This window comes from Amyelois transitella, chromosome 3, assembly GCF_032362555.1.
Source record: "Amyelois transitella isolate CPQ chromosome 3, ilAmyTran1.1, whole genome shotgun sequence".
NCBI lineage: Eukaryota > Metazoa > Arthropoda > Insecta > Lepidoptera > Pyralidae > Amyelois > Amyelois transitella.
Window position 1 is genome coordinate 3,888,492 of NC_083506.1, and position 16,969 is coordinate 3,905,460.

A 16,969-nucleotide genomic window follows, 5' to 3' on the forward strand; every position below is an offset into this window, starting at 1 on the left:
CTGGTCGGCGCCATGCGATCGCGCTCGATCCAACGTTGAAGATTCGTATTGCTGCTGGTTGCCTCAGTTTAAAAGCAGCACTGCTTGCGATCACACGTTTGTTTTAAGTGAACCTGTGGAGGAACTTAACGAACCGTAAACATGGCTAATATCTTGGGTAAGTCACTTCTGTCTTTCAATGCAATTATGATAGTAAGTGAATTTTAATCTCCAATTTTGCTAAACATAAAAAACCTATTATGTAGTATTTAATTTTAAAAAGCCGGTACGCTTCACCAAGTCTAGGATATCGTAATGTCATAATACCTAGCCGGTATTTTCTGGCACAAGGCCAATGCCGGGCGTGATGTTGCGGCGAAGAAAATTCGGAGGAATCAATAATAAATACACTTAAGCTATTTTTACAGCTCTCTTATATACACATTCTTTTAAGAAAAATAAAAATATGACTACTTAACAAAAACTATACTTAGTTGAACTGAGATATACATAACTTCAAAAACCAATTTAATCAGAAAATGTTGTTGTGACACTAATTGGCGTGTTTTTATAAACGCCAGAGATAAGATGACATCATCCCGTGTGAAGGTAAGTGACCACCTACTACGATTATAAACAAACCTGTACTACTGTTAACATAGTTGACCGACGACATCTTTTGAATATTATTCAGATCCTTATCAAAACCCTTTCTTAATAATTTAAAGTCATATAATAATAGTTCATAGTAATTTTACTAGTAAATAAATATTTAATTTTTGAACTTGTAACTAAAGTTTTAAAGTACTTATATACATATATCTATCATTGCTGATATAAAAATAATGACGATACTTCGATAACCAGGGTATTAAATTTATGAAGTTACCTACTGGTAAATTTTTATTCAGAACAAATGAATTAACATTATAGAAAAAGTTCCAACTCTCCTTATTTACCTACCAGTGGAAAATAATAATTTTATTTATTAAAAATAACACTGCTCAATCAAAAATAATTCATAGAGGAATTATTATCCTATTGTTTAATTTTTTTTAATTATATTTTCATTAATAAAGTTATACCCTAGATTTAATCGGGTTTAACTTTTGGTCATTGATTAAAGCTTTAAAGACACCCATAATAATTTACTATCTTTACGAACTTCTAATTAACGCAGCAGAATTCTCTCTTATATATCGAACAGGTCAAAATGATAAAGCGAGTGTAATTGGTCTAACAGCCTCATTATTTTGCAAGGCATGCCTCGCCATACCATGTTATGCTAGGTGACTACTAATGAATGATGCAATGTAGATATCAAATTTTTATGGGCCACCTCTTCAATAATGCTTTCTTGCGCAAAAATATTTACAATCAATGCACATTACTTGGGATTTAGAAAATATTCAGTAAAAAATATCTTAATGTAAATCTTGTTGAATAAAAATGTATACACACATACGTTGACGTATCGCCTTACAGGGTTATAGGTAGGGCCAAGTCACAAGAATTGAAGGCCATTGCTTAATGATCGAATTCGGAGACCGGTTTTAGCCCTTCGATTTAAAGAAGGATCCCAACAATTTTACTCTCTTCTCTGATTGTCTAACACTAAAATGAACTAAAGAGATTATGTAGGGTGCCAAGAAAGCGTGCGCTGTTAGAGTGCAAACCTCCCATGATCCGGCTCGTATAACTCAAAGGTTGACAGTGCCATGATTGGTGGTGAGATAGTGTCTAACATTTTTACAATCTTTACGGGAAGAGATTCACTAGCATAGAGCAATAATGGCAATTAATTTGTTATTTGCTTTTATCTTTTGAAAATAATGAAGTTTCGATACTGTTTCGCGGGTGTCAAAATATACGGATATTATCAAAAGTCTATTACGTTATCTTAAAAAAGTAATGAAATAATATATTTTTACAGTCATTGGATTGTTATCAGTATGAACGAGGAGTTGCTAACTTTCCCGCCAGCCTCGTAACTGTGCAAACTTAAACGTTCGCACGTGTTTTGCATAGATATCCGTTGAATGTTTATATATCGATATAGGTATACGATGTGTGACCTGTCTGATTCTTTATACAGTTATTTTTTTACTTGATTTGCACGTAAATTATTTGATTTTGCACATTACCTATATGAAAGACAACAAACATTTTGCGATAAATAGCAAATAAACCTACCAAAAGAATTGTTACCAACTAATTGTTATTATAACTTTTACCTATGAATAATTTATTATTGCTATTGCATACTCTTCATTACTCACATCAGCATGATACACTTTTACACGATAATAAAATAAGAAAGGAAGCACGAACGCAGACTACATAAAGGTCGCAAATACCATTTAATTTCAAAGAATGACATCAGCAGACCGTGACCACAGTCGTAAAGCAATCACGCCAACACGATTGCACAGATTACATCGATCTTTCTGTGCTTTTGTAGCTCTGTTTAGGCTCTTTGAATGCAGCAATGGATAGTATTCAATCCTTATTTACCGAAGTGTTAGAGACGTGCTTGTGGGTGCGGAGCTGCCTACTAGCCACATACCAATGCTAGACTATATTTAGACTTCTGTTAGGAGTCTGCCCCAAATGGAAGCCGATTGCCTATCTAAATAGGAATTCATATGAAAAGTACTAACACTTGAACATGGAGAATTTAAATTGGTACCTAAATACTTACTTACCGGTGCCTAGTGTACAAGTAGCAACCTAATAAGTAGCCTGATCTGAAGCCACTTCAAAACCTAGCTATTTAAAAAAGTCAAAATTAAGTTAACACTAACGCTATTCCTCAACTTGTTGAGTTGTTTGAAAGATCCCATCCCCAATTTACGTTACGCACAACGTAACTAAAATAAACGAGTACATATTTAAATTTATCATATTTTTCTTTTCCAGATGTGTCTACGGAGGACAACCTCCAGTACCAGTTCTTCCCAGTGGCCCACGGCTCCGTCACCTTCAAAGTGAGGGCAGCCAACGATGCACACATCGCCTTAACCATGGGCCCGCAGGAATCAGACCCTATGTATGAGGTAATTATTACATCATCTTCGTTTCTAAAGGGCTCTATAAACATATTTTTCGCTCATTTACAAAGTTTATAAAGTATGCTAAAACATTACCTACGTAAAAAATAACAAATAAATATATGTATGCTTTATCTTGGTTTATCATCTCGAATGTGGTAAAGAGAAATTATAAAAATATTTCTTAATTACGAGTAATATAATTTTTTCTAGACCTCTATTCTCGAACAAAAATGGTTGAAAAAATATGTATTTAACAATTTATAACAATGGAACTTATAGTAACAAGCTAAGAATCATTAACATTACAAAAGTACCAGAAATGAAAATTCAGGAATTACCTACGATGTCACGATAACTAAATATTTACAATCAAAGTTTTAATGTAAAACGATTATGATTTCAGGTGTTCATTGGCGGTTGGGGCAACACAAAGAGTGTCATCAGGAGAAACAGAACAAAACCGGATAAAGTTGAAATCGAAACTCCTCAAATATTGAATGGAGGCGAGTTCCGCGGATTCTGGGTGAGGTGGGATGGCGGCATCATATCCGCCGGCCGAGAAAATGAAGTCATTCCATTCATCTCTTGGACGGACCCCGAACCTTTCCCAATCGGATTTGTGGGTGTTTGCACAGGGTGGGGCGCATCTGGCACGTGGAAGATAGAAGGTAAGTTTTGCTTCAGGACCTTTTCGCAAAATGTACCCAACGATTGATCAAAATTATCAAACCATTCTATTATCGGTGCAGAGGGTGCTGAATTTGATACCCCGGACAAGCTCGATTATAAATTTGGTCCTGTGGCTACGGGACTACTGGAGTTCGAATACCGCGGACCTCACAACTGCCACGTATTCTTGGGCAGTGCGCCTGGAGAAGTAAACCCTATGTATGAAGTCATCCTAGGTGGTTGGGAGAACACCCAATCCGTTATCAGAAATTGCAGACAAAAACCAGATAAGGTATGAGGAAATGCCGTGTTCGTTGTGTTGAATGAATGATGTTCTGCGCTTCGGAACTAAGCGATTGTTGTGTTGTGTAGGTTACGCTCCCGACACCAGGAATCATGAATCCAAACGAGTTTAAAAAATTCTTGATTGAGTGGAAGTGTGGCAGGCTTCTTGTCCGGCAAGGCTCCGATGGCGCAGTGCTCATGGAGTGGGTGGATCCCAATCCATTCCCGATCACGCACTTCGGAGTACGCACTGGCTACGGCGCGAGAGGCAATTGGCGTATTAGCCATTTCGCCAAATCAGGACAAATCCGTTGAGTGTCTAAATTAGCTTTGGACATAAAGTTGCTTTTGGTGTTGGTGATAATCAAATGCGATGTTTGTGAATATCTTTTGCACATGAATAACAATTATTACCTGTCGAATGATCACTTCAAATTATTTCTTAAGAATATAATCTTATTAATATTCCTTGCTTTATAAATTACTAACTGCCATAATTGATACCTAGGTATTCAAGGAGAATATACTTAATTCTAAAGATGGAAAAATTGGAAATAAAACGTTGGGTACGTTTTGTGTTTGAATGTCATCAAAATATGCTCATTTTTATTTTGTGCACGTTTTGGAAAACCTATAACTATATATAATACTACACAGTTCTTTCAGGCAATTTTCTCTTCTTTGAATTACAGCATTTAGATATTATTTTGTTTTTCGTTTTGATTCGTTCCTGAATGTATGCATGACTGCACAATTGAATTAATATAACTAGAAATATGCAGCTCAATCCCATCATCACTCATTATAGTTAGACTTTCACACCGTTTAATTTTGTCGTTTATCGAAGGCACCACAACAATATTAAATTTTACAAAATCCATATCATCAATTTAATAGCTATTACAATTTCATTCAATGGCTAACTCGTTAATACACAAATAAACAACGTCTTATTGTTATTATTATACACAGCCCCACCGTCTGCGCCTTCGGCTGCAGCTCTCTACGCAAACCCACCTGGATACCCAGGAGCTGGCGCTGGTGGTGCTGGGGTATGGGCTGATGCCTCAGGGGGACAAGTACCCCCTGGTGCTGTAGTGGGTGGACAAGACGCGTCTGGAGAACCCCTTTACGTCGCCAGGGCAGTGCATGAAGGAGCTACAGTGCCTGGAAAACTGGTCGCATCACATGGATGCGCCTATGTGCCTTGGGGAGGACAAGAGCACGGGAAACCTGAGTACCAGGTATATTTTAAAGATAAAGTTCATTTATGTTATCAAACACACATTTGAATTATCAAACAAATAATATGATATTTTATTTATTACCCTTGAGAAGAAGACAAGCCAGAACTAGATAGTTAGGTACTCTACTATCTAGGACTTGGACTTGGTTATAATTACCTACATTAAAGAATAATCTGGTACTTTTACCCTTTCTAACTGAGCTCAAAAATTACTTAAAACCCTGATATTTTTTACTTATGCTGTCCACGTGCCTTATACTTAAATTTTTGCAGGTTCTGGTAGGCGGACCGAACAACTGGGTACCGACAAGTGGTTCAAACGTCCCGCCCGGGGCCTTCCCCGGCGGACAATCCGAAGATGGAGAAACTCTTTTCGTGGGAAGAGTTCGTCATGAAGGCAGCATCACCACAGGCAAGGTCCAGCAGTCACATGGCGTCTGCTACATCTCTTTCGGAGGCCAGGAACTAGGCTTCCCGGAGTACGAAATCCTGATGCCTTAAACGAAACTAAACCATCGCATAATTTATTACTGAGACTGCTTTAACTTGGATTATAAATCCATTCCGTAGGCGCTATTTATAATAATCATGTAATCACGCTGTGCCTGCACTTGTAATTAGATATTGTATGTGTAATTTTGTCAATTCACGTGAAATTGTTATAAATATTTCTTAATAAATATAAACATTGTTTAATTTCTTTTATTAGGTAGCTGTTAACCGCATATTCGTTAAGGGGCTTACATCAGCTAAGTGAAATTTAGAAACGCAAGCACACATTGACATTATTGACTTCAAGGCTTATCAACAATTACTATGACCACAGGTGGCTCCGATGGTCACAAATGAAAAACCTACATTTCTACCTTCAATAAGAGTCAAAAAAAAAATGAATTTGTTTCTTACCTTGTATACACGAAGCATATGTTTGGCGTTTGATTTATGTGAACTTTTTTACTTCTTCTCACAGGTATCACTTTACTACATTTATTATAAACAACAATACTAATAAGAATAATAAAAAAAATCTTTACAACAAAAACAAAAATTTAATAAACAACCAACTCGAAAACTTTTTGCGATTTCGCGTCATTTAGGCTTATCGGGCGACGACAAGTGTATATAGCATCGGGCCTCGGCCAGGTGTGTCTGTACTAGGGTTGAAAAAAGCGGGAAATTTTCCGGTTTTTTCAAATTCCCTCGTACTTATACAAGTTTATTACGAAAGTTTCAAGAAAGATAAGAATGAAATATTTCATGTTTTTTATTAATAAAAATATGAAAGGAACGGAAAAATACGATAGGAAAAGTATTTATTACCTTACAATATGCATCATTGTTTTAAAAATTGGTAATTATACATCTATACTAATATTATAAAGCTGAAGAGTTTGTTTTGTTTGTTTGTTTGTTTGTTTGTTTAAACGCGCTAATCTCAGAAACTACTGAACCGATTTGAATAATTCTTTCACTGTTAGATAGTCTATTTATCGAGGAAGGCTATAGGCTACATTTTATCCCGGATTTCCTACGGGAAACGTCAACAATGCAGGTGAAAGTTGAATGAGTCGGCCATCTGCGAGCTTTCCACGCGAACGCTGCGCAAACCAACAAAGATATAGTAAAACAATGTACTAAAGATGTGAAGTACTCATTTTTTGCCACAAAAAAGTCCGCGAGAGCATATATCTATCTCTTAAGGTTTACTTACAATAACCACTTTTATGTTCAATTTTTAAGATTATTTTTTCAATATAAACATAAGTTATTTTGAAACCAATTTTCTTTAATTCAGTATTAATCCTTATCCAAATAAATATGTTTATTACTTTCGGCTTTTCATGTAGACTAAAATTGCCATTTACAGTATATAAATCAGACGAATAGGTTTTGAGATATAGTCGTTATAAGCAATTTGCAACGAAACATTTAATACGGCGAACCAGCGTTCTTTCTAATACGCGTGACCGCCTGACCGAGAAATAAAATATGATGCCCAAAATAACTATTCCACGCAGACGAAGTCGCGGGCACAGCTAGTAGAATATATATATAGTTTTCTAATCGTTTTTTTTTATTTTTCGAAACAAACGACGAAAATCTCAATAAAACCGTTTTTCCCCCAAGGTTTTATTTTAATATATTTCAATGTAACAAACCAATAAAACGGTAAAAAACGAAAAAACGTTTCTTTCACCGAAAAGAACTATTTGTTTCTTTCGGAATTTTCAACGCTAGTCTGTACACGGGCGCTCACGCACACATGCGTATGAAAAACCCGTAGAAACAATAGGTATTCACAGATATTAAAAAAAAATAATTCATTATTATAGGATACTTCATATCGCTTAATAGTAAAATCTTTTGGTTTCACAACATTGGTTGACGTCAAATAAATAACTTAAACCTAAGTTTACTGCCGCTTCCAAGGTGTCAGTGCAGAAGAAGCGATAACAAACTGCACTGCAGCGTTTTCTTCAACAACGTCAACTGCAGTTGTGAAACTATCCAAACTTAGAATAAAAATGTGGACGAGAGAATACATTGTTCAGATTAATTTATTTATAAGAGATCTTTTAATGATCAACAACTCATTGAAAGATATTTTAGATACCTTTATGATTTTTAGAATCTTTTGAAAGATATTTTAGATACCTTTATGGTTTAGGTACCTTTATGATTTTTTTCTATCTAGTCAAAATATTGATATCATATGTCCCCTAGAATGACATACTCGTACATTCTCCCCATTCCCGTGGGAAACCCCAGAAAAAACAACTCTCTATTTCTGTGCCAAATTTCGTCAAAATCGAATGTTTGTTAATTCGTCACAAACAAAATACAAATATTTTCTCTTTTTATTGATTTAGTAAAATTAACCATCACAAAAAGATAAGAAAAGAATTGATCTTTTCTTATCTTTTTGTTATAGGGCTATTTACCCATAGACAGCCTGATATTAACGCGGAAAAATAAAGTGTGCAAATGTCAAAAATAAGGATATTACAATAGTTACATTAATATCCATCCAAATTCCCCAATTATATTTGGTACTAAGAAAAATGTGAACAATAGCGAGCTTTTTCAAGAAGTTCACTATATTCGTAACCAGATGGAAATGTTAAATGACCGAGTATCCAAAAAACTTGCTTTTCTAGAAATTTCACAACATAAACAAGATGAAAGTAATACAAAACTTATTGAAATACTTGAAAAATCTAACCAAAGTACTACCTCGTACGTGTGTATTTGCCAAAAGAAAACTGCCGGTTATGATATAATAAGTCACATTTGATGGATAATGAGAACATTCCACCTAATCAAAATAATTTACTAGATAACCAGTATCAAATTAATGAAGAAAATTTTCAAAAGAACACTGTTTCAGAACTTTTGATTCTATCAAAGCAAAATTTGTAGCCAAACACTAAGAATACTCAATCTAGAAATGATAAAATCATATCTCTGAACATTATTTAACCATCGGCACGTAAACAGACAGCAGATGATTTAGCTTCCAAAATAACAGGAAATACGAGCAAAGTGATTCGTGGTAAAACTCAGAGACCAATTTCTCAACGCGGTATAGCTGGACCAGATGTAACTTTTCTTAAATATGCCACGTAAAATTATTCATCTTTGGAACATGGAATCAAGTGCAGAAAATATAACCTCTTATCTAAAAAGTCTTTTTCCTAATGCTAAATGAACGGTACATTGTGAGTGCTGACCTAAGGCCTCGTGGAGATTACAAGTCATATAAAATTACAGTACCTGAAGAATTATACGAAAACTGTTTGGCTACTGATATTTGGCCTAATAATGCACAGATAGAGGTAACTCTCATGGATATAATATGTAAAGGACAGAGATTTAAAACTATTACAAAAGATGTTTATAGAAACAAATCTGATAAAACTTTCGAACTTGAGTTCTTTTATCAAAATGCACGAGGTATAAGAACAAAAATCAAAACCTGGAAGTCTAATTTAATGTTTATAGAATATGATTTAGTAGCAGTGACCGAAACAAATCTTGATAGTTCAATTTCTGATAGTGAAATAATATTTGGTGGATGGCAAGTAGTGCGACGCTTCGGCAGGCGGTGGAGTGTTACTAACCGCACGGGCTGGCATTACTCTTGAGAGACATAAAGACCTCGAAACGGATTTAGGTGAAATCTTTTGGACTTTTTTTGTAATTTAAAAACAAATAATATACGCCTGTGTAGTGTACATTAGCCCCAGTGCAAAGGATGATACTTATTTCAATTGGATTACAAAAGTATAAAGTTACATCGGTAAAATTAAAGGACACGTTGTAATTTTAGGGGATCTTAATTTAAATAGTGCTACTGTTAATGTTAATAACTATTATTGTTACTTTCTTTCATTTTGCGGTTTAAAAGATATGAATGAGATTTTTAATACCATAGGGAGTAAACTAGATGAAGTTTTAGTTCAGGAATACGCTAAGGCTTCATGCTTCACAGAACCACAGTTTGGTAGCATCTTTAACAACGCTCTACCTCATCCTTCCTTAAAATTTGCTCTTATAAAATATAAGAAAAAAAGAGTTAATTAAGAATATTAAAGTAGAGAATCGCAAAATCATAAATTTATTAGATCAGAACCCAGTAGGTAATACAGATAGGAATAGAGATTGGAACTTCAAAATAACTGACTATCCAAAAATTTTAGAACTAATTTCTGAAATAGATTGGGGCGATTTTTTTAATGAAGATAATGTCAATAGGGCTACTAACAATTTTTACAGTATTATTTATAAAATATTTGATTCAACAGTTCCTAAAAAAATGCGAGATAAAATTAATTATAACTATCCAAGTTGGTTCACTAAAGACAATATTTATGACATTAAATTGACAAAGAAATTAGACAGAGCTTGGAAAACACACAAAACTGAAGAAAGTTGGAAACTCTTTTCGAACTTAAGAACCAATATTAAATCACGCATAGCTGCAGCCAATAAATTCTACATTCAGGATATAGAAAATAGACTAAAAACGAATTCTATATATATTTTTGGAAGCATATTTCGAACTTAAAATCTCGACGAACTTTGAATTCTAGTGTATCTTATAATGGTTTCACTTACAGTGGCGCCGATGCGGCAGAAGCTTTTGCAAAATATTTTGGAAGTGTATTTTCGACTGAAACACCCACTCTTAACCCTGATAAAATAGAAGCTATTCACGAAATCTTTCCAGATAGTACTAATGTAGATATTATTAATTTCAATGACAGTGATATAAAATGGGCAAGCAACAAATTAAAGTCCAAATCATCTATAGGCCCAGATAGCGTACCCTCTCTGTTTTTAAAAATATTTCAAGATTATGTCGCATCTCCTCTACGTCACATTATTAATATTGCAATTCACACTGGAACATACCTAAGTCTATGGAAGTTGTCTCTTCTTAGTCTTCTTACCCCTATTCCCAAATCATCTGACAATCTTTCCGTCGACAACCATCGACTTGTAGCTTTCGGCCCCAGCAAAAGTCTCCGAGCGATTATTTCACAAAGAAATTTACAACCAATTAAAAACAATTTTATGTGATGAACAGCATTAACAACAACAACTAACAACTAATTTATTAACAATAGTAAACTATATTTCAAGTAGCTTAGATAAAGAACATGAAGTTGATGTAATTTATTTCGATTACACCAAAGCCTTTGATAAGTGGACAACGACAAACTGTTAGCTAAACTTAAAGCTATAGGCTTTTCTTCACGTATGCTTGAACTATTTTCTGATTATCTTTGTGATCGTCAACAGTATGTGAAATTTGATGTGTATATTTCAGAACCTTATCCAACACGCTCTGGGGTCAGTCAAGGATCCATATTAGGACCTTTACGGTACTGTTTTATTATATGTACTAGCTGTTGCCCGCGACTTTGTCCGCGTAAATTTCGAGTTGAATCTTGATCATACAGTCAGATACAGACAGACAAAAAATGTAAAAAAAATGGGATTCGAACTTGGACCGCCAGCTTCACAGTCTCTCGGGCTAACCACTGGACCATCGAGGCCGTTGCGGTGATGTCGAAATTAAAGTAGACTTCATACATATGGTCACGTCTATATCCCTTGCGGGGTAAACAGAGCCAACAGGCTTGAAAAGACTGAATGACCACGTTCAGCTATTTGACTTAATGATAGAATTGAGATTCAAAAAGTGATAGGTTGCTCGCCCATCGCCTAAAAAAGAATCCCAAGTTTGTAAGCCCATCCCTTAGTCGCCTTTCACTTATATTAATATGTTATAGGTATAATGCTGTCGTATAATGATAAATGACTTTGAATTTTTAATTTCGTAACTTATTTGCAGGCAAACTGATGCCTTGAGTTCATTCAAATGTCGATAACTTTTTTTTAGTGAACCGATTTTGATGAAACAAACTTTAAATGTTATTCTGAGTAAAAACAAAGCAATTGGTGAAAGTTTGTAGTAAATCGGTTCAGTACTTTCGGAGATAATCGTGATCATACATACAGACAGACAGACAAGAAATTAAAAAAAAATATTTTTGCTTTCTATTATTCATTCTAAGTGTCCCTCTATCCATTTCAGTCAAAAATACTAAATGTACAGACAAAACGTTTTTACTGTTTTATTATATTATATGTACTAGCTTTCCGCCCGCGGCTTCGCCCACGTGTAATTCGGTTATATATAGCGTTTTTTAATGATCTCGACAGGGCTTTTTCTTCCACAGGCTGAAATCTTGTTACAACTGGAATTAAATATAGCCTGTGTTACTCAGGGATGATTATCTACCACAGCATGAGGAATATAATTCCCATTAACAAACAAAATTTCTTGAACCATTTTAATTAGAAATTTTTTAACTAAAACTATATCTATGGAAATTAACTAAGACTAATAAAGTAACAAAGAAATGAATAAAAAATGAAGAATATTTTTTTAAAAATCAACTCACACTATAAAACTTATCCAACACTAACTAAATATACTATCAAAAATATCAAATCTAATCAACAAATCAAAAATTAACTGAAATAGAGAGTAAAATAAGTTAAATAAGTCAAGTTAAAAGTTAATGAATCAAACGAATAATAATCTGCCTACCCCTCCGGGAAAGAGGCGTGAGTTTATGTATGTATGTATGTACGAATAATAATTTCAAATCAAAATATTTGTAGTGTGTATTATGTAGTTTCGCGTATGTCCGCTAGGGGCGCTGCTAAAATTACACGATAAATTAGAATATTTTACGCTACCTAGCTAAATGACGGTAACGAAACCATAGCGCGATCTATCTCGATGCCAACGCCATCTATCGAGCATCGAGACAACTCGTGATAGTTAATAGAAAATAAAATTCGGGTGTTTTATTTATGCATACCGATTACGCCGAGATTTATGGACCGATTTACGTGATTCTTTTTTTGTTCGGTAGAGTATACTTTCAAGTTGGTCCCGTTGTTACCTAGTCAGGATCTGATGATGGTATTCCAGGGAAATCAAGGGCAAACCTCAAATTTACAGGCAATTACGTTTTTGACAATTTCATAGATCTGTTTAAGTATTTGCGTCTGATAGTCATCATCCCATGTGAATGAGCTGATGATGGAAGGTACAACTCCTCAACGGTTAGGAGTTGAAAGAAAATTCTTACGAAGTTATACGTACATGTGAGGCTATTAGGTTGACCTGATAATAAAAAGTAAATCTCATTAACGTTAAGAATTTAGGTGAAAATGGATGCGGACAAATTTCGTCTCTTCACTTGTTTCCTTTTAGCTGTTTGTATGGGTAGTGTTAACACAAAATAGGGATTTAAAGGCGTGATGTTATAAATGTTATGCATGTATGTACATTTATGTATGTTATTATGTATGTTAAAGAGACGACTGAAAGTTGTCATACAAAGTCTTTTTTTAAGGATGGGAAATCATCAAATGACCTCTCCCGCTCTGGGTGGAACGGAAGGGAGTGTCAGACTTTTACTGACTAAAACCCACCTCGTTCCTTCAGTTGCCCTTTGCGTTCCGGGGCCACGGTATCTCGTTAGAACTTTCCCGCAGCCCCGGCTCAGTTTATCCCGTTTCCCCCCCTTGGGGGTTGACATTTCAAAAATCCCTTCTTAGTGCTCACTTATGTTACTAAAGGAACCTCTGTTCAAAATCTCAGACTCCTATACCGAGCGGTTTCGGCTGTGCGTTAATAAATCAGTCACCCAATCGCACCCCCTAAATCACGTATGGAGGGTAGTTTGAAAAAACTTATAATGTCAAACATATTTACTTGCCTATGTACGTGTTCATGCCAAGTTTCAAGTTTATAAACCCAAGGAATAAGATTTTTCATAGAAACGTTTTTACCCCTTTTCCCCCCCTTGGGGGTTGAATTTCCAAAAATCCTTTCTTAGTGCTCCCCTACATATCCCAAGGAACCTACATTCCAAATTTCAGCTGTCTACGACCAGTAGTTTCGACTGTGCGTTGTCTGTCAGTCAGTCACTCAGTAACGGAAGAGTTTTATATATATAGATATATATTAATATATTGATTTGAAAAATATCGATTCGACGAGTCGAGTCGCAGGAAAATGAAGTAACCAGTGATTTCGCGAAATCCCTAGGGATATCACGAAATCACGGCTTATCTACACTAATATTATAAAGAGGAAAACTTTGTTTGTTTGTTTGTTTGGTTGTAATGAATAGGCTCAAAATCTACTGGACCGATTTTAAAAATTCTTTCACCATTCGAAAACTACATTATCCACGAGTAACATAGACTATATTTTATTTTGGAAAAAAATAGGGTTCCGTAATATATTTGGAGTTTTCGGACACAAACTGAAAAAAATCAACCAAAATGTTACTTATTTTGCGTACGCTGCCTAAACTACAAAAGATAGAACCATAAAATGTTTTAATTAATTGTAGATCTTATAAATATCTACAAAAAAGTCCGCGACACACTATACCTATCTATGTCGAGTGAGGCACAACAACCACATTTTTATTTAAAAATCTTGAATTTTTTTTGCTCTACACTCATACGCGTTTTTTTACTCATGCTATTAATCCTTATCAAAATAAATAATTTCATCAATAAGTACAGTTTATGTAGATAATATTTAGTCTTTGAATGATTAAAATTGGACGTTTGGTTTTGAAGTTGAGGTGAAATTAAAATATTACGATTTCTGCTGCACGGCCCGGGACTGCAGGCAGAAGTGACACTTTTGCCGGGAGCAAGACTTGGTTAGCCGCTTTGCGGGCGGCAGTGATTTCGCGAAATCCCTAGGGATATCACGAAATCACGGCTTATCTACACTAATATTATAAAGAGGAAAACTTTGTTTGTTTGTTTGTTTGGTTGTAATGAATAGGCTCAAAAACTACTGGACCGATTTTAAAAATTCTTTCACCATTCGAAAACTACATTATCCACGAGTAACATAGACTATATTTTATTTTGGAAAAAAATAGGGTTCCGTAATATATTTGGAGTTTTCGGACACAAACTGAAAAAAATCAACCAAAATGTTACTTATTTTGCGTACGCTGCCTAAACTACAAAAGATAGAACCATAAAATGTTTTAATTAATTGTAGATCTTATAAATATCTACAAAAAAGTCCGCGACACACTATACCTATCTATGTCGAGTGAGGCACAACAACCACATTTTTATTTAAAAATCTTGAATTTTTTTTGCTCTACACTCATACGCGTTTTTTTACTCATGCTATTAATCCTTATCAAAATAAATAATTTCATCAATAAGTACAGTTTATGTAGATAATATTTAGTCTTTGAATGATTAAAATTGGACGTTTGGTTTTGAAGTTGAGGTGAAATTAAAATATTACGATTTCTGCTGCACGGCCCGGGACTGCAGGCAGAAGTGACACTTTTGCCGGGAGCAAGACTTGGTTAGCCGCTTTTCGGGCGGTCCTTTAGTTAGTTCTAATAGAGATATATTAAGTATCGGCTGTGCATCCGTGCGAAGCCGGGGCGGGTCGCTAGTGTTGAATATTCTTATTTACGACGCCTTCTTACTAAAATAGTCAGTGAAATGTCGTTTTACTAAATTAAATCTAATGAAATGTCAGAAAAACGGATACCTCCGAGTAAAAATCGTCTAATGTATCTATCTCCCTCTCTCTACCCAAACGGACACAAGTGGGAGCGAAAGGAAGCCGCCGTGGAAGCGGCCGCCGCACGGTGGGGCAATAGACCCTCATTCGTACCATCAAATCAACTAAACCAGTTAGACCTTCTAAAATGGATCGGATGTTATCAAAGACGTGTCTTCTTCTAGAAATAAACTCAAATTAACTCAATTTTGGTGATAATATTTTTTATTTATTTAAAAAGGTACATCATATTATTATTTCAATAAACTAAATAAATTTAAATCCTCCAAAATTCGTAGTTATGAACAATATTGGGTTATTATTAAAGATATGTTAAGGCACCGTCATCGTCATCGTCATCATCGTCATCATCATCATAATCATAATCAGCACCTTTATCAACTGATTTATTTGGAGATGGAGCTTTTAACATGAACAGTGCTTCTTGAGGGATATTTTTAACTTTGTTTTTGACCGGTTTTTGTTTACTTGTGATAACGGGATCAGAACTTAGTAAAAAAAAGTTAAAAATATCCCTGTTCGATTGCTGCCTACTACATTTCCTAGAATGGTGCTCCCTATAGCGCTTAAAGTCCTTATTTCTTGCCTCCTGTGACTCTTCTGTCAATTGTCCTATGGGCAATGTCGCAAATGATATTATTTCTGGCCCATGAATTAAATACTTATGTAAGGTAGGTGGCATGTTGTACCATGGGTATAAAGATACGAAATATCTGGCAGTATTAAGCGCAAACAACCTGTACTTTTCACTATCTATGTCAAATCCACTTGATATAGTGATCAAAATTATGTGCATCTTTTTAATTAAGTCAATGTCTATATGAGTAATTTCTGCGGATAGCTCTGGATTTTGAAAAAAACGCCTGGCTGTATTGCCATCGTTGCTATTTCCAAAACCAGGTTTGGGTTTGTCTACAATAAGGCCACACTTTTTTCTAAACTCTGTTTGTATGCGAGTTTTATTTTCTGAAACGATTTGCTTGTCGTCCTTCCCACGAGCTTGCCATCTTGCTATGGGCAGCTTGTATGCTAAATGTAGTAGACATTCGAAGCATCGAATCCAACCGTGCAAAATAGAAAGACCAAATCTCAAATTATCGGTATTCACATCCCTTTTAACCATTTCATCTATGTTATTGAAAAGTTTTGATGTTGCACCGCATAAAAAGCATTTCATGGTTGATGTGGTTTCTGTCAGGGCATTACACACCTTCCCGTCCACCATAGATAAAATTAATTCGTAACGAATTTTTAATGTTTTGTTCTCAATATTTACAGTACTTTCACGAAGATTTGATATTTGGTTTTCTATTTCACGGTTTTCTTGAATAGACACATCAACAGATTCCTTCTGAAATTCAATTTTTATTGGCCTACAATATCTTGTTGACGCAGGACTTGGGTTTTGCCATATGACGATATCATTAGCTACCAATCTTAGCGGTACCAGACATGTAATAAATACAGCTGAATCGGTAGCTGCAGAGTCTTGAAATGCTTGCTTATAAGAGCTATGACCGGAAGACCCGTCAAATCCCCATTTAGATACTAGACATATTTCATTGCACC

At 35.0% G+C, this 16,969-nt stretch overlaps 1 protein-coding gene across 2 annotated transcripts; it reads left to right on the forward strand.

The window, feature by feature from the left end:
* LOC106133515 (C3 and PZP-like alpha-2-macroglobulin domain-containing protein 8) lies at positions 1–5,928 on the forward strand. 2 transcript variants are annotated; one of them, XM_013333267.2, is made up of 7 exons: positions 1–157; positions 2,899–3,035; positions 3,436–3,700; positions 3,782–3,993; positions 4,074–4,296; positions 4,959–5,230; positions 5,506–5,928. In XM_013333267.2, the coding sequence occupies exons 1-7, from the start codon at positions 142–144 to the stop codon at positions 5,731–5,733; spliced, it is 1,353 nt and encodes a 450-aa protein (XP_013188721.2). In that variant the 5' UTR covers positions 1–141; the 3' UTR covers positions 5,734–5,928. The 2 variants fall into 2 exon arrangements, with proteins under 2 accessions (XP_013188721.2, XP_013188722.2); XM_013333268.2 differs by lacking the exons at positions 3,782–3,993; positions 4,074–4,296.
* The last annotated feature ends 11,041 nt before the right edge of the window (positions 5,929–16,969 follow it).